The 19,183-nt window shown below is 52.6% G+C and overlaps 5 protein-coding genes across 5 annotated transcripts; 3 read left to right on the forward strand and 2 right to left on the reverse strand.

Moving 5' to 3' along the window:
* Nucleotides 1-126: 126 nt before the first annotated feature.
* SCP_0212290 (hypothetical protein) lies at nucleotides 127-3,583 on the reverse strand (the record flags this gene model as incomplete). Its single annotated transcript, XM_027755139.1, has 9 exons — nucleotides 127-558; nucleotides 611-793; nucleotides 860-1,006; nucleotides 1,066-1,662; nucleotides 1,723-2,014; nucleotides 2,077-2,395; nucleotides 2,460-2,738; nucleotides 2,789-3,159; nucleotides 3,396-3,583. 9 exons carry the CDS (start codon nucleotides 3,581-3,583, stop codon nucleotides 127-129), a joined length of 2,808 nt encoding a protein of 935 aa, XP_027610940.1.
* A 5,140-nt stretch (nucleotides 3,584-8,723) lies between these two features.
* SCP_0212300 (ADP-ribosylation factor) lies at nucleotides 8,724-9,553 on the forward strand (the record flags this gene model as incomplete). The annotated part of the gene is made up of 6 exons (XM_027755140.1): nucleotides 8,724-8,778; nucleotides 8,841-8,851; nucleotides 8,907-8,988; nucleotides 9,042-9,134; nucleotides 9,192-9,418; nucleotides 9,476-9,553. The coding sequence occupies 6 exons, from the start codon at nucleotides 8,724-8,726 to the stop codon at nucleotides 9,551-9,553; spliced, it is 546 nt and encodes a 181-aa protein (XP_027610941.1).
* Nucleotides 9,554-9,991: 438 nt separating this feature from the next.
* SCP_0212310 (hypothetical protein) lies at nucleotides 9,992-12,926 on the reverse strand (the record flags this gene model as incomplete). The annotated part of the gene is made up of 12 exons (XM_027755141.1): nucleotides 9,992-10,213; nucleotides 10,267-10,407; nucleotides 10,464-10,752; nucleotides 10,812-10,966; nucleotides 11,020-11,103; nucleotides 11,161-11,218; nucleotides 11,273-11,382; nucleotides 11,433-11,534; nucleotides 11,588-11,854; nucleotides 11,906-12,027; nucleotides 12,078-12,372; nucleotides 12,435-12,926. 12 exons carry the CDS (start codon nucleotides 12,924-12,926, stop codon nucleotides 9,992-9,994), a joined length of 2,337 nt encoding a protein of 778 aa, XP_027610942.1.
* A 231-nt stretch (nucleotides 12,927-13,157) lies between these two features.
* SCP_0212320 (RabGAP/TBC protein) lies at nucleotides 13,158-15,934 on the forward strand (the record flags this gene model as incomplete). Its single annotated transcript, XM_027755142.1, has 8 exons — nucleotides 13,158-13,195; nucleotides 13,261-13,390; nucleotides 13,458-13,697; nucleotides 13,759-13,826; nucleotides 13,878-14,366; nucleotides 14,429-14,571; nucleotides 14,622-15,052; nucleotides 15,104-15,934. The coding sequence occupies 8 exons, from the start codon at nucleotides 13,158-13,160 to the stop codon at nucleotides 15,932-15,934; spliced, it is 2,370 nt and encodes a 789-aa protein (XP_027610943.1).
* A 261-nt stretch (nucleotides 15,935-16,195) lies between these two features.
* Nucleotides 16,196-18,796, forward strand: SCP_0212330 (Probable succinate dehydrogenase [ubiquinone] flavoprotein subunit; the record flags this gene model as incomplete). The annotated part of the gene is made up of 14 exons (XM_027755143.1): nucleotides 16,196-16,309; nucleotides 16,362-16,417; nucleotides 16,469-16,580; nucleotides 16,630-16,653; nucleotides 16,711-16,752; nucleotides 16,807-16,884; nucleotides 16,939-17,410; nucleotides 17,461-17,760; nucleotides 17,811-17,860; nucleotides 17,914-18,137; nucleotides 18,189-18,269; nucleotides 18,318-18,416; nucleotides 18,474-18,591; nucleotides 18,647-18,796. 14 exons carry the CDS (start codon nucleotides 16,196-16,198, stop codon nucleotides 18,794-18,796), a joined length of 1,920 nt encoding a protein of 639 aa, XP_027610944.1.
* Nucleotides 18,797-19,183: the final 387 nt, after the last annotated feature.

The following is a 19,183-nucleotide window of genomic DNA, read 5'->3' on the forward strand; positions in this document are numbered from 1 at the left end:
GAGATAGATAATTGTTTATTAGGATCAGAATCTTGCCAAACATCCTCCCAGTATAAGGGCCCTATAACCTTCAAATTCATCTGAAGGTCCTCTGAAGCGATGGTTCAAAAGCACATTACCATAAGATTACGCCGCAACAAGGGCATGCAGATTATAGATCTCTCTGCGAACGACGTAGTACACATGAGACACAGATCCCTCCAGCTCGACCCGTCCCCGCGCAGTCTTCTTTACGGCGACCGAATCCTCGAGCGAGTCCGGGGCGCTTCCTCTCTTCGCCGCCGCACCGCATATCAATACACCTTCGCCGACGAGCTCCGCTTGGACACCCACGTCGGCGAGACGCTTCTTCAGTGCGGTCAGCTTCAGCTCACCAATCATAGTAGACTGTGCTAGGGTTGCTACCGAACGTGAGCCGAGCATACGTCTCTGAACCGACTTTCTGGGCTCGGATTCAGAGGAAAGGGGTGCTGCAGACACCGGTTCGAGAACGGGGATCGTAGAGCTTGCAAGACTTGCGATGCGGCCTGTTACGTAGCCGACTTCGTTGTCTTCAAACTGCGAAACGTATTGGCAAGAGCGCTCATACAAGGAAGGGTAGTTCACCTACTTGTGACATTTTTATTGATGTGAGAAGCTCGTCGCTGAGAGATATTGAAAAGCTGTTCGTGTGCTGTCCGATCTGGATACTCTCGCCCTGGGCAGGGGCATAGATATCTCGTGTCATGGCGCGGATCTTCGAACAGCTCTCCAGAAGTATGTTTGTAGCGCTTGATGGGGCATGCACGACGATCTTGGAGGTGAAACACAAAAGTCCGAAGTGAGACGGAGAAGGTGGAGGACAATGCGTAGCACGCACCATTTTTCTAGGATGGACTTGAGGCACGATCGTTTTCACTGCACGCCCATCGTTCAAGCCTGCCAGGTCCACGAAAAACAGGCGACACGCCAACTGGACTTCAATATCCTTGCTCACGAATTTTGAAGGCGGTTCCACTGGGACTTTCTAAAGAGACAGCCAGGTTATTGAGCACCCTCCGTTACCCAGAGACGACGGAGACATACCTTAGCTTCCTCTTCTGCCTTCCTCCGCAACTCCTTGACCTCCTCGCTCTCCGCGTCCTCCTCCAGCACCTTTCCCTTGCGTAGCCACATGCCCACATCCAGCATCTCGCCGTACTCGTCCACACGCCGCTTCTTCTCCACATACGGGAACATGCGGAACCGCTGTGTCTGACCCTCCGCGCTCTTGAAAAATGACGTCGCGCGTGAGACATTGCCCTTCAGGTATATATCAAACGAGAGCGTCCGCATCTGTTGCCCTTCGTCCGCATCCATGCCCATACCCCAGTCCGCCCCGTCCGCCGCACCGCCCTTGGTGGTCTTGCGCTTCACACGCCCGTTCTCTGCGGAACGACTTTGCGCACCCACAGAATCCTCTTTGGTGTCCATGAGGTCCTCGCCCAGCGAGCGCTCCACCTCGTTCTCCTCGTCAGAATCGGCGTCAGAATCCGAGTCGCTATCCTCGTCGTCGTCCGCCTCGAGCAGCCGCTGGTTGCGTGCCAGAGCGGCCTCATGTGCGGCCTCCTTCTCCTTCGCCGCCCGCTCCCTTTGTAGGTGGGCCTCGAGCTCTGCGCCCTGCAAAGGTACCTTCGCATGCATCTACATTTGAGTTCATATAGTTAGCACATGGGCGACAGTGTCGGCAAGAGGGACACAGACCTGCAGCCGCAACGAACCGTCCATCATGACGTTGTTGCCGATCTTGCCGCGATCCCACTTCGAGTCATCCCGTTGAGCGTCGTTCCACCGATCGAAAAGCATCCGCCCGAGCGTGCCTTCCTCGCTGCGCCCGGTGAGGAGGACAACATTATCTGGGGTTTCAGCGAACTCGGAAAACAACGCGCGAGAAGGGCCGTGCGATAGTGAGGCGGGAACTGCGAGAATTAGCTTCGGATCTTTCGAGGAATAGGTCTGGAGGAGCGCTTGTGGGCTCGGGAAGAACTCTAGGTGCCTAAGCCGTGCGCGTATGATTAGTACCCTTCAACGGCGACGAATGGACTAGTGTTTTTTTACCTGAACCGCAGCGCAAATGCGCCCAAAGCATCTTCGTCTCCATCTTCGTCCCTTCTCCGTTTCGTCCCCTTCCTTCCCGCAGGGCCCGTGCCTTCCTCGCCGACATCCTCCTTGCTGACCGTCCCGCCGAGCCATTCCATCATGCTGCGCACGAACGTGAGCATCTCGCGCCCCGTGCGCGAGAGCAGGCAGATTGGATACTTCAGGCGTGAGTAGTTCCAGTGCTGGTCAAGTAGCACGAGGAGCTCAAGCACGCGCGTGCTCGAGTCGCACGGGAGCAGCAGCGAGTTACGTGAAGTGAGCGTAGCGGTGACGCAGTCTACGGGGCACCGAAATCAGTTAGACTGGTGTAGTGGTGCGAAAGAAAGAAAGACGATACGTGCCGAGTAATGCAGCATCTCGGTCCTTCCGCCGCGCAGTGGTGACTCCCGCACGCTCCGCGTCAGTGATGAGCAAGTCTGGGCGGGCAAGGCTCTCGAAGACGCCGCCACCTGCAGACGCCTGGCGGATAAGTACCGTTCCGTCGAGATGACGCTCGCGCATGTGGTTCATGTCGACTGCGTAGAGGATCGTCCCTGCAGTCGGTGAGCGGATCTTCCAAATGGTGCCCCCAAGCGTGTGTCCAGCGTTGAAAGGGATGACAGTGATGCCCTGGCACTTTCCTGAGTGACAGTTCAGCTGCAGGCGTAAGATAGAGGGCAAATATCGGTACCTTGAAGATGGTAAGGCTGAGAGTACCGCAAGACGTTGACCGAATCGAATGCGTCGTGTACTTCCTGCAGTGTTGGTATGTACTTTCCAGAGCGCGGTCGAGGTGCAGATGTACTGCCGGAAGCGTCATCTGATGAGGGCTCATCTGTACCGGGGGAAGCACTGTGCTGCTCTTTGTCTTGTCCACCAACGTCTTGTTCGTCACGGATTCCCTCCGCATCTTCTGTGGCAGCAATACGGGCCATAGCTTGTACGGGAAGAGTCGTATAGGCGGGTGCAGTTAGATTCCAGTGAGAATATGCATAGGCGTATAGTCCAGAGTGCGCAAGATCGCCGTGTGACAAAAGAACCAAGTCGACGTTCGGAGCAGCGCTGGAAAATATCGTTAGCATGCACAACCGGTCATTGCAGCCTCGAAGCTCGTGGCACTGCCCGCGGGAATGAGGCGGAACATTGCATCACCACGAGAGCCAAACAACACTCCGACGAACTTGGCCTGTAACGTGCAAACGTCACGCAAACAAATCATGCAGCTGCGCACAACGACTGCTGGATGACGGACGAGGCTACACCCTGCTTAACACAACGCTAACTGAGACAAGACTTACTCCTCCAACGCCTCACAATACTTCTCCCATGAATGCTCCTCCTGCTTCCCAGTAGATGCATTTTCTGGACACCAATCTGGTGAACCACAATCAAGGAGGATGCGAACATCGTCGACCTGGAGAATATAAGCGAGTGGAACGGTGCGAGAAGAGTGAGCAGCGCCCGACAGCGGGGTAAACGTGATCATGGCGGTGTTATAGTACAACCAGGCTTCCAGAAGTTGATTCTAAGGATTCTTCCTATGTCATCGAGTTAGTGCTGAAGCCCGTGTTTGGACGGCCGTCAGAGTGAAATTAGCGACTTTGGGCAAGGGGCATGCATAAATCGGATTTATTGCCGTTTGCAGAAGAATTGGCGGTCGCGCATTTCACGCGCGTCTTGCAGAAATACGACGCTCGATCTTCCGAGCTTCATATCTCCTCGACTGTCATTCGGACTACCTTGAACACACATATATTCTGAATCCTCTCATCGAGGACATGTGCGCCTCGGTATCAGATCCGCGGTAAGTGCTGTGGGACGTGAGGTCTCGAGAGGTGACCTGTATACCAACATATTGCCTGTATCTCGAAAACGATGAAATATATTTTGATCAACACTATGCTACTGTATTCCAGACGTGTATGTGGAATGCGCCCCAGCAAAATCAGGACCGGAGTTCGATGTTGGAGCTGTGCCATATAGACATCCTCGTTGTCGGCTAGTCTCGCACGTCTTTGGCTCCTACACTCATGGCTCACTGCTATGCTCTCTCTGATGGCCTGTACGGTATACTTCTTGACATGTTCTGCAATCTCACCACGCCGACAATCACTCAATACAAGTGTTCATGAGGCATATAGTCGGCCGGGTGCTGTCTGACTACCAGTGGCATGGGAGAATGACTTGCGCAAAATCTTCTGGAGGGTGTGTATGTGTCGGATTGGCAGTAGCTCAGGATGTCTGGGTGAGTGACATATTGTTGTGAATGTCTTATGTGGTGAAGAAACTCGGCCTTCTTACAAGAAGCTGTGGATTGTCTGCACAGTGCTGGTCCGATGTTGAAGTCCATTCCTAATTTTGCTGGGGCGCATTCCACATACACGTCAGGAATACAGTAGCATAGTGTTGATCAAAATATATTTCATCATTTTCGAGATACAGGCAATATGTTGGTATACAGGTCACCTCTCGAGACCTCACGTCCCACAGCACTTACCGCGGATCTGATACTGGGGTGCACATGTCCTCGATGAGAGGATTCGGAATATATATGTGTTCAAGGTAGTCCGAGTGACAGTCAAGGAGATATGAAGCTCGGAAGATCGAGCGTCGTATTTCTGCAAGACGCACGTGAAATGCGCGACCGCCAATTCTTCTGCAAACGGCAATAAGACACAGGGTTAGAAAATCCGGTTAAGCACCCTTGAGACACCCCCCTCCCCCGTGGGAATTTCCCACGGTCCATATGTGGAAGGTCTCTGTATGCATGGAGAGTAGAGACAAAGGTTTTTTGATGCATATACTATCGATATAGCTCTGTAACTACATGCCGATCAATACCTTGTTCTCCTTTTCTTGTGCGCATGAGATTTCTGATATTTTGCATGGCATTCATCCGTGCAAAACCATGGGCCTTTCGGTGGTTTCAGGAGGTCGACACATTCAAAGTGGTACTGACAGCAGGATAATGCGGACGTGAGATACAATGACAAAAAATAATGATAAGTCAATGCTTACAGCCAGATGTACTGCCTCCCCCAATTCAGGACCTTGACACCAGCAGAACGTCTCCTCGTGGTAGGGACTAGCATGGATCATCCGGATGTCTATCCGGATGAATATCCACGGATATTTTTAATCCCCGCCATCTGCGGATATTGTCCGTACGGGTGCAGATGCATCCACGTTTGGGTAACATGACACAAGTACACTGTCTAGTATACAGAGCAGTATAGACATTTTTGAACTAACATTTCACCGGCATCACTTCTCATCTTTGCCTTCAGTATCCATGTAAGCTCTGAGAATTCTGGCATCAGCAGAGTGTCACAAATCGGAGCCCGCTGCCATTGAATATTGATGCCTTGAATGTCTGCAAAGACATGCTGTGCTGCATGAAAATTTCAGGTGGGAAATGTCTTAGTAGTGGCAATGACAATGGTATTGTTCATTATTAGAGGACTATACAATCAAGACTTAGCATGTAGCATATCAAGAGGGTATAAACGAGCGCTACAATGAGAGGAGACAGAGTCGGCAGAAAGTATAGCGAAAACCGTGGATAAAACCGTCTATTCGCCCTATCCGTGAGAAAGTATCCGCATCCATATCCACATCCACGCAACTGCTATCCATGGATCATTCATCCGGTTGACCGGTATCCATGCTAGTCCCTACCTCGTGGGATTCCAAGTTTACTGGCTCCGTCGAGTGCTGGGTTGCTATGTCGATGTCCAAATCCTCTTCACTCTCAGGTAGAAGCTTAGGATCAATAGGAATATCCAACCGGTTGGTTACAGGTTGAGCCCGCAACACTAGATCAGGACCGTCCAGCTGATAGGTAGATGGCTCGCCCGTGGGACTCGAGGGCAACAGCTAAAGATTTGAGATGTTGGTGTTAGAGTAATGAAAACAATTAAAGCTTAAAGGACTGTGCTCACCACAACTTATATTCGTGAGACTGCTGGCCCCTTCCGACCGATGTGGTGCTTAGGATATTTTATGCAGGTTTTAAATATATATATATAATTTCCGGTTAAGGACCTCGGAGGCCCCCCCCCTCCCCCTACCCTGTGTCTCGGAATCTGCCGGTGCATGCCCCTTGACTTTGGGACTTCAGATTGAGAGAGTAAGGTAAATCATGTAACGAACGCCAAAGATTCTGCAAAACACACTATCATTACTCAGAATTTGCCAGGGAGCCTCTTGAACCGATACCACCACCTGGTCCAAGTTTTCCCACGCTTTTTAGCTGGGCAAGAGAGGATGTCCTGAGCTACGCACAGGGAGGGCCCGCAACCTCCCTAATTCCATCAGACTCCTAAAGCCGACAGCTCCTCGTCGCACCCGCTACCAGTTGTCAGCGTTCTCTGACGACTCTTACCCGCTGCCACGGTGGTACATCCGGTGCAACCGCGATCCATCCACCCTTTCTGTCTCCCATTTATTGATCCTCGACTCTACTAACACCCAAGGCTCACCGTCGACTGGTTTCCAGCTATGTCCAGTTGTTGCGCCCGCTGTGTGCGGACTCAGCACCTCATTTAATCCTATAGCGAGGCTCACGCCGGATCCGGATTCCGACCTTCACCCATATGCCCGCCCACGTAATACCTCATTTTAGCTATGGCAGCCATATCCTATCATTCCGGTTCACCTTCTCTTTCATCCTACACCACCCACTCACAGGAGCATCTACCGAAGAACTACAGCATGAGGCCCGGAAGACCACCGGTCTAGCAGGAATGCGTTTCTGCAGGAGCCTTACAGCGCAGTAGTTGGATGGAGAGTGGTACAGCAGGAATGCTGAGGCCCTCTACCCTTGTCTGGGATGGTTGGGGTGCGAGCGGAGCTTGAGCAGGAGGTGTAGGTGGACATTGTCGGTTCTGACCCATTGAAGCACAGAGTAAAAGCCGGGAGGTCAGTGAGAGGAGGGGAGTTTTCTGACTTTTTGTCTCTGCTTTTCGTCTTGGTTCCAGCGTCGATCTGCTATGACACCCGTATGCCTACACATGGACACCTTTTATCAACTATATCACTCTCAAGCCTCACCCAATGCACCCCACTTCCATCACATTGGTTCCTTGTCGTACAGTTTGTACTGGCCGGTGACCACCGCGTCTTAGCACGTAGTTTGCTTGTTGCGGTATATAAATTCTGAGTTCATCATCATCAACTCAGAATTCGCCGCTGTGAGCCTTGTATTGAGAGGCGAGCGCAAGGCAAAAACCATGCAAGCCGTCAACATGTCCTATGTTCCCCTCACATACTGATTCTAATTCAACAGGTGTTTCACCAAACTTGTTGGTAATGGCAATGCTGATGCATGCCCAGGCCGATTCCCTCGTAAAGCCAAGGAGGAATGTAATGCAAGTATAGGATATGTGTGAGGTTCCAGGAAAAATTGGGTAACCTAGATTATAGAAGAGCATACAATACAGACATACAAAACAGTACTCGAAAAAAGGATCAAAGGTATTCCTGGTCTCAGAGTGAGTGTGATATAGTAGTGAATCATGAGATGAAAAAGAATTACATGCCAAACATGCAAGAATAAAAAATACTACTCTAAATGAAGTCTTCCATATCTTTACAGGGCAACTGATCCTCCAGTCCTCCACACAGCAAAGCAATACTTAGCAGCTCTAACCTGTCGCATCATAGGCATTCAAAGGGGAATGCCTGCTGCACATTAGCAGCGTGTTGTACATAGAGTGAGAATACATACAGCGGACTGGTCAGTAACTTTGAGAAGCTTCGACTGAGAACAACTCGCACGCACAACGTCGGCAGTGTTGCAAGGGTAACCATCAAACAGCAATGATAAGAGCAAAGCAAAGACAAGGGAAGTGGGCAGTGACATGGTGAAAAGACTTTCAGATTGTTGGATGGGCAAAGGAAAAGGGGAGACCTTTTATCGAGATTGTCGGAGGCCCACCATATAGACGAAAGAATCAAAGTAGATGGACGAATGGAGTTATCTCCGCGACGGGGAAGACTGAAGGAGAAACGATACCAAGTGGAGCGCAGGTACAGCCCCTACGGGAATCGGAATTTGATTCTAACAGTCCTTTCACCAAATGGATCATCAGCACCGGTTAACACCCATGTTCCGTCTCGACGGTCTGCAATTGTCTTCAGGCTTGTCAGCCAGGGATCGGAGCCGATGGCTCGAGACGGTACCCTGCAGCTCTAAAGGTGAGGTTCCCCTTTGCGATGTTCACTTGCCAGGTATTGCAACCTTCAGAGCATGAAGACCCTTGCACGGTCAAGCGGAGGCAGTGTAAGTCGGTGTTATAGATTTGTAGATATTTTGCGGACACCGGGAGTCATACAATAACACGTCGGGAGTCATTAATATTGTGTCAGAGGCTATGAGAGACCACGTAGGCTAGACGTGGAGCGACATAGCCTTTGTGTCCCACCGAGACCGCGATCGGTATAAAGTCGAGGAGGGCCGCCAAGGCATCACCCGCATCTACTTACACGTAATATTTGGGAGCTTGAAACCGTCACGGTATTGCCTCACACACAACTCCTTCAACCAGCAAGTCCAAAACCTCTTTACAACTCTTCATCCTCCAAACCTTTTTGTTGTCTTTATTCCTCCGTGAACACAGCCAGCCATGGGGCTCTCAATCTCCCGCCTCCTTTCTGGCCTCTTCGGCAAGAGGGAGATGCGTAAGTGTCCTTTATGAGTGATACCTGGCATGTCTTGAGTCTGACCCGTCCGCGTTCTTTAGGTATACTGATGGTGAAAACCACCAAAACTAGTTCTAGCATTCGGTATTGACTCACATACCCACCAGGTCGGTTTAGACGCAGCTGGTAAAACGACCATTCTGTATAAGCTGAAGCTCGGCGAGATCGTGACTACTATTCCTACGATCGGTCAGTCGGCCCGGTTTTCGACATTCGCTTGATCTGATGAGTAAAGTACCCAGGTTTCAATGTCGAGACTGTGGAATACAAGAACATCTCGTTCACCGTGTGGGATATCGGAGGCCAGGACAAGATTCGTCCTCTTTGGAGGCATTGTATGTGCAGACTACCTCTCCTGACTTGGTGCTTCCTGACTGGCTCACTACTTGCAGACTTCCAGAACACTCAGGCTATCGTTTTTGTTGTTGATTCCAACGACCGGGAACGTGTTTCGGAGGCACGCGAGGAGCTACAGCGGATGCTCAACGAGGATGAGCTCCGCGATGCGCTCCTCCTTGTCTTTGCGAACAAACAGGATCTCCCCAATGCTATGAATGCTGCTGAGATTACCGACAAGCTCGGTCTACATGGCCTCAGGCAGAGGACGTGGTTCATCCAGGTAAGTTCTAATCTATCCTGATTCCCGTGTATTTGCCACTGACCGCGATCCCACAAGGCGGCGTGCGCGACCAGCGGAGATGGCCTCTACGAAGGTCTCGAGTGGCTGAGCGCAAACATCAAGCGACGGGTGTAGTTTCGTCTCTTCTCGCCGTCGTTTCTGGATACCTACAAACACTGTCGTATTACGATCCTCACGATATTGAGAAGGGTTCATGTGCCGCCTCGTCTCTGCTCAGTACTTAGTTTACATGTCATAGTCTTGTCAGCGTCGCCTCTTCAGTCCGCCGGTGGTCCTTCTGGTTTTACCGCCTCACCTATTTGTGTCATATACATAACGGAGCTCTTACTTCCTGTTCCCATCTCGAGGAATGGGCTGCCCCCAGTCGGCTTAACATCATGAAATCTATCTTTCTTAAGACTTCGATGTGTGTGAGTAAATACTCCTGAAAAAAAGGTAATCTGGGCCCGGTATATGTACTTTGGCTATCAAGCATAACGTACGGGACGCAGGATGGGCAGTGACTGATACATTTCGAGTTTCCAGGTATACGTACAGGCAGAGAGAGTACAATCATGAACGTCCCTCGGGAAACAGCCTGCCGACAGCGTCCGCTTCCTTTCTACGCTTCTCCCCCCTCTCCCTCGACGGGGCGTCCCTGCATTCACCGCCGTACCTCGCCAACTTCTCCAGCAGTGCCTGCAGGCGCTTGGCGCGCACAACGGCATACTGTGATTGTCGTGTCGACGGTACGAGGTAATCTTGCACCTTATCCGACGTGACAATGAATATCATCTAGAGATACGGATGTCAGAGTGCGAAAAGCAGAGAGCATGGTGACTGCGTACTGCTCGGAGCTCGACGAAAGCGTTGTTGAGGAAGGCATGCCCACTCCGTTTAAACTCGTCCTCGAGGAAGTCGATGTCGAGCTGCAAGTTTGCAAGCCCGTTCTCGTTGATCATGGGCGTATGCCGGCCCGTCAAGAAGTCCTAAGCAGCACGCCAGAATGAGCCACCAGCCCCCATCCCAGCGATTCGCAACGCACCATGAAGCAGTCAGCAATGTAGTCGACCGCGCCGCGATATGCCTCCTGCTTGTACGCGTCCTCGATGATGAGCGAGTCCACGACAGTCGTGAGCCAATTCACGAGCTCGTAGAGGTACATGCTCGGCGCGTCCTCCCGCGCTGCCGGCGTCCAGTCGTACTCCGCGAGCCCGAAGAAATCGTCCAGCTTCGACGTGATGGACGCCGTCACCCGTGCCAGCGCGCGAGAGAGCGTCGCGGCGAAGGATGCGGCGGCCGTCACGCGGATGGCCCCGCCGCGCTGTGCGGAGCTGCGTGCATGACGAAAGAGTGAGCACAGCGTGGTTAGATGTGTGAGTACGATGCGCACCGGATGTTCGTCAGAGAGCGCTCCAGCTCGGCACAGGCGACTTCGAAGTGCTCCAAGTTGGTGACAATCTGGGTAATTTGAGACAAATTTGATGTACTCTGAGCCCGCCGCGCGATGCTCTCGCTGATATACGCTGTCAGTATCGTGTCCAGCGACTAGAGGAGTCGTCAGTCGCTATAGTATGCGACATGAATCGAAGAGTAAATACCTTGCTCAACAAGTCGTCAATGTTGCGATGATGTTGGGATACACCTTCGATGAACTGGTAAAAGTTCTGCACGAAGCTGCGTATCTGGCGTGAAGGTCAGAATGATAGGGTTTATAGTGAAGGGGCGGTGAGACTACTCACGTCCTGGCAGCATAGATAGAAGCTTTGAGACCACGGCAGAGTGAGCGGCAGGGCACTCCTGCAAAAGCAAGAACGTTAGTGGTCGTTCTGCACTTTTCACGGAGTGGCTCACTTGGACAGGTAATCCCTCTCCTCTCGGCCGAGCCATACAGTATCAAGTACTTTGCTCCTCTCAAGTGGTTGCTCAACATACATCGGTAGGCAATCGTCTTGCGTCACAATCTGAGACGAATGTCATGAAGTAGATCGAACAGGTGAAAGGTCACACGAACGCTTTCAAAGCGCTTGCCGAACTGTTTCTCTAATATGCCAACGTACTTCTCAAATAAGACGAGGATGAAAGAATGCACGCTGTTGGTGGAATAGAAGAAGGACTGCATTCTCGTGCATGAGCCGAAGCAACAGCCAGTGCACGGTAGGGACTAACCTCAAGGGTCATCACGAAAGCAAGCAAGCTCTCTTTTACTCGCAGATACGCGTCTGGATCGGTTGAGTTCCTGAGAGAATTCTCAACTGCAGTACCAACGCGCTTCACGATCGCATCCCAGAGGTCTTCAACTTCCCTCTCGGACCGGAAGCTTCCCGTGGTATGGAGGACATGGGTTTCGATGATGAAGAAACCTACTATTTCTTGGGTAACGGATGGTAGGGAGGAAAGTGGGAGTGGTTCAGGAAGAATAAGGTCGGATTGGGCCTGTTAACCGGCATCAATAATGGTAAAGGGGGAGAACATTCTAGTACGCGCCTTGCGATCCTGCTGGTATGAACGTCGAATTTCGTCCAGAGAATCGAGCGCACTGTAAATATGGATGCATTCGTATAGCGGCTTGAAGTCAACCTTCAGTTGATCATTATCCAAGACATTGTCTGCAACCACTCTTAGCATGGCTTCAGCTGGTCAGACGAGTGAGGCCTACATTCCGTCTTCTCGTTTGTAACGACTTCGACCGCGCTGCCCACTCGGCTCAGCTTAAGCATTGGGTCCTTCTCTCTCCTGCTTCTCCATTTCCGATTCCGAAGCTCCATGGCTTCCAACGCAAGTTGTCCCAGCTGTGCACTGACATTTCTGATGTCTAAGAGCCATTGCTTCACTGAGGCAGTGACTGCACCTTTGATTTGGCCCCTTAGTGATGGTAGCGAGGAAAGTAAGTGCTGGAACAGCGGGCTCTGCGACAGCGACGTCGAAGGCATACTCTCAATATCTTCCAGAGACTGGAGAACGAAGATTGCATTCATTACATGTATACGTTATACAGACAACGAGAGTTACGGACCCGTAACGCACTCCAGTACCGCCCCTCCTTGATCATCTCGCCGACGCGGTTCACGACGTCAAGGACGCGCAGACATGCCTGGAGGCCATCAATGGCCTCGTCGAGGTTGGCGGCGGTCTTCTTGGACTGCAGTAGCGCCTTCTTCTTCTCGACGAGACCGCGTCCGGCCTGCTCGACGCTGGCATCCAGGGTCGTGATCTTGTCTCGCAAGTTCGTCGTGTACGACTTGATAGAGAACAGTGTAGAGACGGAGCCGATGAACTCTTGGTAGTTATCCGAGCATATGGTCTCTATCTCGGCATCCTTGGATTCAACTAGAGCATTCACCGTGCGCAGATAAGCATCTTGCTGCCGGTTCTGGTGTATCTGCTTGATTATAGGCCCGAGCTGCTCGAGGTTCTCCGAAGACGAGGACTGGTCGAGGAAGTGAATTTGCTGGAGGTGCTGGTCAATATTCTCCTGCGTGAATTGGGGCCGTCGCCGAGGAGGCATAGTGGGATTACTAGGCGATATATTTCAGAGAAAACATAGGGCAGGTCACTCTGTACGAGAGCTGCGCAGAGTAGTAAAGAAGAAAGCGCCCGGACGATCTGATCGTGACCGACCTGCATGATCTTTCGCGGCACAACTGCCAATCCCGCTCCGATATTCTTCTTCGTATTCATCCTCGGTCGGATTCAACTTTTATCTCTGAGACTTGTCGTCTGACGATTTGTCTGGGTCATGACCGAGCGAACCAGGCCTGATGTCAAAGAGATCAAGTCCGTCTTACTACGCTTGACCTTTTGGTTCAGAGGATTAGTCCTGTAACCTCTTGCTGCGACAGGGACGCATATGACTACCTGTTCAATTCTGCTTTCAACATGTCCAAGATCAAGGACGCCGCGCTAGGTGGTCGTCTCTTCCGCGGCTCAGACGATGCAGACGGTGTGCCAGGGAGGAGCATGGCTTGGAAGGTGTGTTGTTACTTTTGTCTATCTCCAATAGCATGTCACTCATTGCTGAAGTTGGTCCTTCTGGAAGCTGTTCCTGCTGCAAGCAGAGCCCCTTCAAATGCCCCATGATGTGGTGGCCATCGCACCTCTCGAATCATTACGAGTATCTCGTAAAGAATACACTAAGTTACTGCTGGAAAAGATGCGCTCTCCAGATGGAAGCTACGAGGAAGGGCTCGTCATCCCCGGTCTTGCGACATCGCCACCGAGGGTGGACCTCTCAAAGCAGAATTTAGAGAAGAACAATCCACTGAGTCTACACGACGAGGTTCGGACATCATTCGCCAAGTGCGGCTGTTTCGAGTTTGCTGAGAATATCGATACCGCAGAATCCTTGGACGAAATGGTTTGAGTCGGTTGATTTGCGAAAGACAATTCTCCAGGACGTTGAGCGCACGTACGCCACACTCTGTATGACTAGAAGCCCTATTAATCTCTTTATCCACAGCTTCCCCGACGTTGGTTATTTCCGTGACCCAGAAGTGCAAGCACAACTCACAAACATCCTGTTCGTTCACTCCGTCATGCATCCAGATGTCGGGTACCGGCAAGGAATGCACGAGCTGCTCGCCCCGCTGTATTTTGCCGTGGACTACGACTCGGTTACTGAAGACGAGCCAGGACTGGATGATAGTCCAGTGAAGGAATTCTGCTCCCGCACATGGGTTGCTTCAGACGCCTGGTCGCTCTTTGTGTCTGTCATGCGCGGCGTTGGTCGGTGGTATGAGTGGCGTGAGTCGCAGAGCCCAGCGGATACGTCGCCTCTCGGGTCACACGTTCAGCTGAACATACCCTCGGGTGAGACCAGGTTGAAGCCGTATGTCGCGCCGATAGTGGACGCGTGCAACCGAATACAGTCGACGTACCTGAAATCCGTAGACCCAGAGCTCTGGCGGCGCATGCAGAGTGCAGGCATTGAGCCACAGATATACGGAATGTAGGGCGCCCTACTTTTACGATTGTCGAAAGTGTTATGCTGACTTTCTTCGCGTTGATCAGACGGTGGCTACGATTACTTTTCACCCGAGAGTTCAGTATGCAGGATGCCATGATTATATGGGACGGCCTATTTGCCTGTGATCCTTCCTTCGATCTCGCGCAATGGTTATGTGTGGCCATGCTGATTCGCATACGCAACCAATGTGAGCTCTGTCCATCAGTTTATCTCGCGATTAATGACTAACTTGCCCAGTGATTCCGTCTGATTACAGTGGTCAACTCACTTACCTCCTACGATACCCTTCACAGCCACCTTCTGCAGAAGCACCAGCTGTACATCACGCTACGCTCCTCCTCCACCAAGCACTGACCTTGCAAATGTCTCCAAGCCCCGCTGCCGGCGTCTCAGTGATACACGAGAACAGGAACCTGCTCAGTATTCCTATCGAGGTGCCTGAACCGTCGCCACCGCCGCCCATGCGCCGTAGACAGCGACCTGGAGAGTGGGGGATGTCTTTCTCGTCCGAGGCTGCGTCGAGGGCAGGCCAAAGCAGCAAATCCGCGCATGGGCGCCAGCAGTCCACCCCCTTGGGCCTATCCGAGATGCTCGCCCGGGGACTGCTGGAACGAGGCGAGAGCCTCGGGATCAACAAGACCGTGATGAACGCCGTCTCGGAGCTGAAGGTAAGCTCAACTATCGAGGCACTGGCGCGTTCATTGCTCAGCGATATGCAGCGGAATCTCCCGGACTTGACCAACTCGCTGGGACGGTTCCCGATGACGCCACAAACGGCATATGCTGCGTATCCCCTCACTGATGAGAGGCTGCCTAGTGAGCGCCCGCCTTGGGAGTCTCGCATACGGTTTGAGGTGGATCGCGAAGTTGCGCAGATGCAGTCGCTTCAGAAGCGTCTGGGGGACTCGGTGTCGTGGATTGTTGACACCCTCTTGTTAGACGAGAGCACCGGTCCCAACGAAGACCGTGCGCGAGCGGTCCAGAACAGGAAGCGGGAAGCGCTAGAGTGTCTATCGTACGTCAGGGACGTGCTACGAGGGACGGTAACCGTGGTCGAGGAGGAGCGGTTGGTAGGAGAGGAGGAGTTCAAGAGGAGGCAGGCGAAAGAAGAGCAGCTTGCGATGCCTGCACCACCACAGCCTGCAGCACCTCCTCCTGCTGAAACACGTCCACAGGCATTGGGATCTGGTATGCCGTCGGACTACTTCTCGTCCACCATGCGTTCCCAGTCCAGGGCGTCGATTCCTGTTGCTAGGCTGTCTCCTCAACCCCCCTCCTCGACGGCGTCACCTTCACTCTCGACGCCCAACAGCAAGGGGGTTCCGATGGCGCCGTGGAACCATACACGCTCGAATTTCTCCAGTAAAGCCCCGCCTATTCCGAACTTGCCCCGTCTTCCTCCACGCACGTCCACGGCGACTCACCCTGGTGTTGTGCCTTCTGCATATACCCCACCACTACGCCCTTCCCCAGTAGTAGAATCTGCTACATCGCCAGGATATCCCCCGCGTCATGGAGTGCAGCAGGACCCGTTGGGTGCCCTCCCGTAGACATTTATATTTTCGGATTTGTCGTACCTGCAAATTTAGACAGTTGACAATACACACGTTGATGGATCTAGATGCGCCGATCCCGACAGGCGGACATGGAATAGGAAGGTGGGGATTGGTTGGCACGGTTGTCGGAGACCGACGGGCATTATCGGTCGTAGGCCCGAACTATAGACCGAGGCTCGTGCTCGCCATCCTCGACGTCTTTACCACCGTCCTCTCCATCCTCCTCATCGTCCGGCGCGTCCTCCTCGCTGCGACATGATCAGAACTTCACTGCCCAGGGCGTTGCGCGCATCCAACCGCTGTTTTCACAGCTCAGTACCCGCACACAGAGTTGTCGCGACAAACCCTGTCAGGGCTGAGGAGGTGCAAGTACGGCTTTCGCTACGTTGATGCTGGCCTGCTATTGACGGCCAGTATGAAGTCGTGGGCGTCTGGAAAATACCCTTTGATTGAACATGAATACGACGCCATTGTTGTGTGAGTGCTGGAGTTACGTGCGTTGTGGATCCTCAGTAACACGGTCGTCAGAGGAGCCGGAGGTGCGGGTCTGCGCGCTGCGTTTGGTCTTGCTGAGGCTGGTTTCAACACTGCTTGTATCACCAAGCTCTTCCCTACACGTAGTCACACTGTCGCTGCTCAGGTGTGTTATCATTTCTCATGACGTCGTGCCGGATCTAATACACCGACAGGGAGGCATCAATGCTGCACTTGGAGTGAGTACATAAGAGGACAATTTTGTCGTGCATGGTACTGAACTGGGCATTCACCAGAATATGTCAGAAGATGACTGGCGGTGGCATATGTACGACACGGTAAGATTCTCTTTGCTAGCGCGTTCTCCACGCGGTCATCCATTCTCTCTTTAGGTCAAGGGTTCAGATTGGTTGGGCGACCAGGACGCTATCCACTACATGTGCCGAGAAGCACCCCACACTGTCATTGAGGTATGATCTACAGAATCCTGGCATAGGTGCCCCACCTCCTAACTCTACTCCCAGCTCGAGCACTACGGTGTACCCTTTTCCCGAACAGAGGAAGGCAAGATCTATCAGCGTGCGTTCGGTGGTCAGTCGCTGAAGTTCGGCAAGGGCGGCCAGGCGTACCGCTGCGCTGCGGCCGCCGACCGTACCGGTCACGCGCTTCTGCACACGCTATACGGCCAGTCCCTCCGGCACAACACCAACTTTTTCATCGAGTACTTCGCGCTGGACCTGATCATGCAGGGTGGCGAGTGTGTTGGCGTTATCGCGCTGAACATGGAGGACGGCACTCTGCACCGCTTCCGCTCTCATAAGACTGTGTTGGCGACAGGCGGGTATGGGCGTGCGTACTTCAGCTGCACGAGTGCCCACACGTGCACTGGCGATGGGAACGCCATGGTCGTGAGAGCTGGTCTTCCTCTCCAGGATCCGGAGTTTATTCAGTTCCACCCTACTGGTATATACGGAGCAGGATGTCTGATAACGGAAGGTTCGTCGGTTTTCCAATGTTCTCTGCGAGTGTTGAATATGTTTGCTCAGGTTCGCGTGGTGAGGGTGGATACCTCCTGAACGGAGAGGGTGAGCGCTTCATGGAACGTTACGCCCCTACTGCGAAAGATCTTGCATCTCGTGATGTCGTCTCGCGTAGCATGACGATCGAGATCCGCGAGGGCCGTGGTGTCGGGCCCGAGAAGGATCACATCTACCTGCAACTCAGCCACTTGCCTCCTGAGGTTCTTCATGAGCGACTCCCGGGTATCTCGGAGACTGCTGCTATTTTCACTGGTGTTGATGTCACCAAGGAGCCCATCCCGGTGTTGCCCACCGTCCACTACAACAGTACGTGGCATGTGGGCACCGATCGGTCTTTGATCTGACATTTCTTTCAGTGGGTGGTATTCCTACTAAGTATACTGGTGAGGTCCTTACCATCGACAAGGTTGGCAATATCGAGTCGTTCCATCTGATTTGTTTTGACAAAATCATCTCCAGGATGGCAAGGACAAGGTTGTCCCGGGTCTATACGCAGCTGGTGAAGCCGCCTGTGTTTCCGTACATGGTGCGAACCGTCTCGGTGCCAACTCCCTTCTGGATATCGTTGTCTTCGGACGTGCTTGTGCCCACCACATAAAGGAGACGCTCACGCCTGGCAAGCCCCACAAGGCGATCCCCGACGAGGCTGGTATGGAGAGCATCGAGTTCCTGGACAAGATCAGGTTGGTTTGCCTCTGACCCAACTCTGTGGTTGGTCCTGAGTTTGTGCCCAGGAAATCGGATGGTCCTCTTCCTACGGCGAAGATCCGGTTGGATATGCAGAAGGCCATGCAAGCTGATGCTGCTGTCTTCCGGTAAGTCATCCGATATTGCCTCAAGGCCTTACTGAAAATGTCCGCTAGTACGCAAGAAAGCTTGGACCATGGTGTCCAGAAGCTTCGTGCCATTTACAAGAGCTACGACAACGTCGGCATCAAGGATCGCAGTATGATTTGGAACTCGTATGTTCCGTTGCCTGAAAATGTTCACTTTTTGTTCATTGTAACCTTGCCTTGTAGCGATCTGGTTGAGACCCTAGAGCTCCGCAACATTCTCCAAAATGCTGTCCAGGCTATCAACGCTGCCGCCGCACGCAAGGAGTCTCGCGGTGCGCACGCACGCGAGGACTACCCCGAAGTAAGCTTCTCATTCACTCTGGCGGCTATTCTGGCTGACTGCTCTTCACTTGTAGCGCGACGACGACAACTGGATGAAGCACACTCTGACGTTCCTGCACGACCCGTCATCGCCCGACGTCGACATCAAGTACCGCGCAGTCACGAGCGCTACGCTGGACGAGAACGAGTGCAAGTCCGTGCCGCCGTTCAAGCGGGTGTACTAAACGCGAGAACACCCTCTCCTCGCGTCCTTGCCACATGCTCCCATCCGTATCAAGGTGGCATATGTCTTCTGCGTATCGGTCGTTTTCGCTGTAACTATCATGGTGGTGTAATCGATTTATTGCATCTACGGTCCCTTTCTGTTTGCTCAGTATCTCAACTTCTGCAACACAGAACCCGGGAGACGCCATGTCGTTGCAGTATCGACAATTATAGTGGACTACTGGCCGATCACGCATGGCGGAAATGCATGTGGGAAGGATCGTGTATAATAGTAATGTCATCAGCAACACATGGTACATACTTTGTGCATGCATGCTCGTACTTGTACCAGGAGAACGCAGCGATGTCGTGTGTGCGGGACGCCGGCCTCGTACTACAAAATAACA

The sequence above is a fragment of the Sparassis crispa genome (genome assembly GCF_003851025.1).
Source record: "Sparassis crispa DNA, contig_000001F, whole genome shotgun sequence".
In the NCBI taxonomy this organism is placed as follows: Eukaryota; Fungi; Basidiomycota; class Agaricomycetes; order Polyporales; family Sparassidaceae; genus Sparassis; species Sparassis crispa.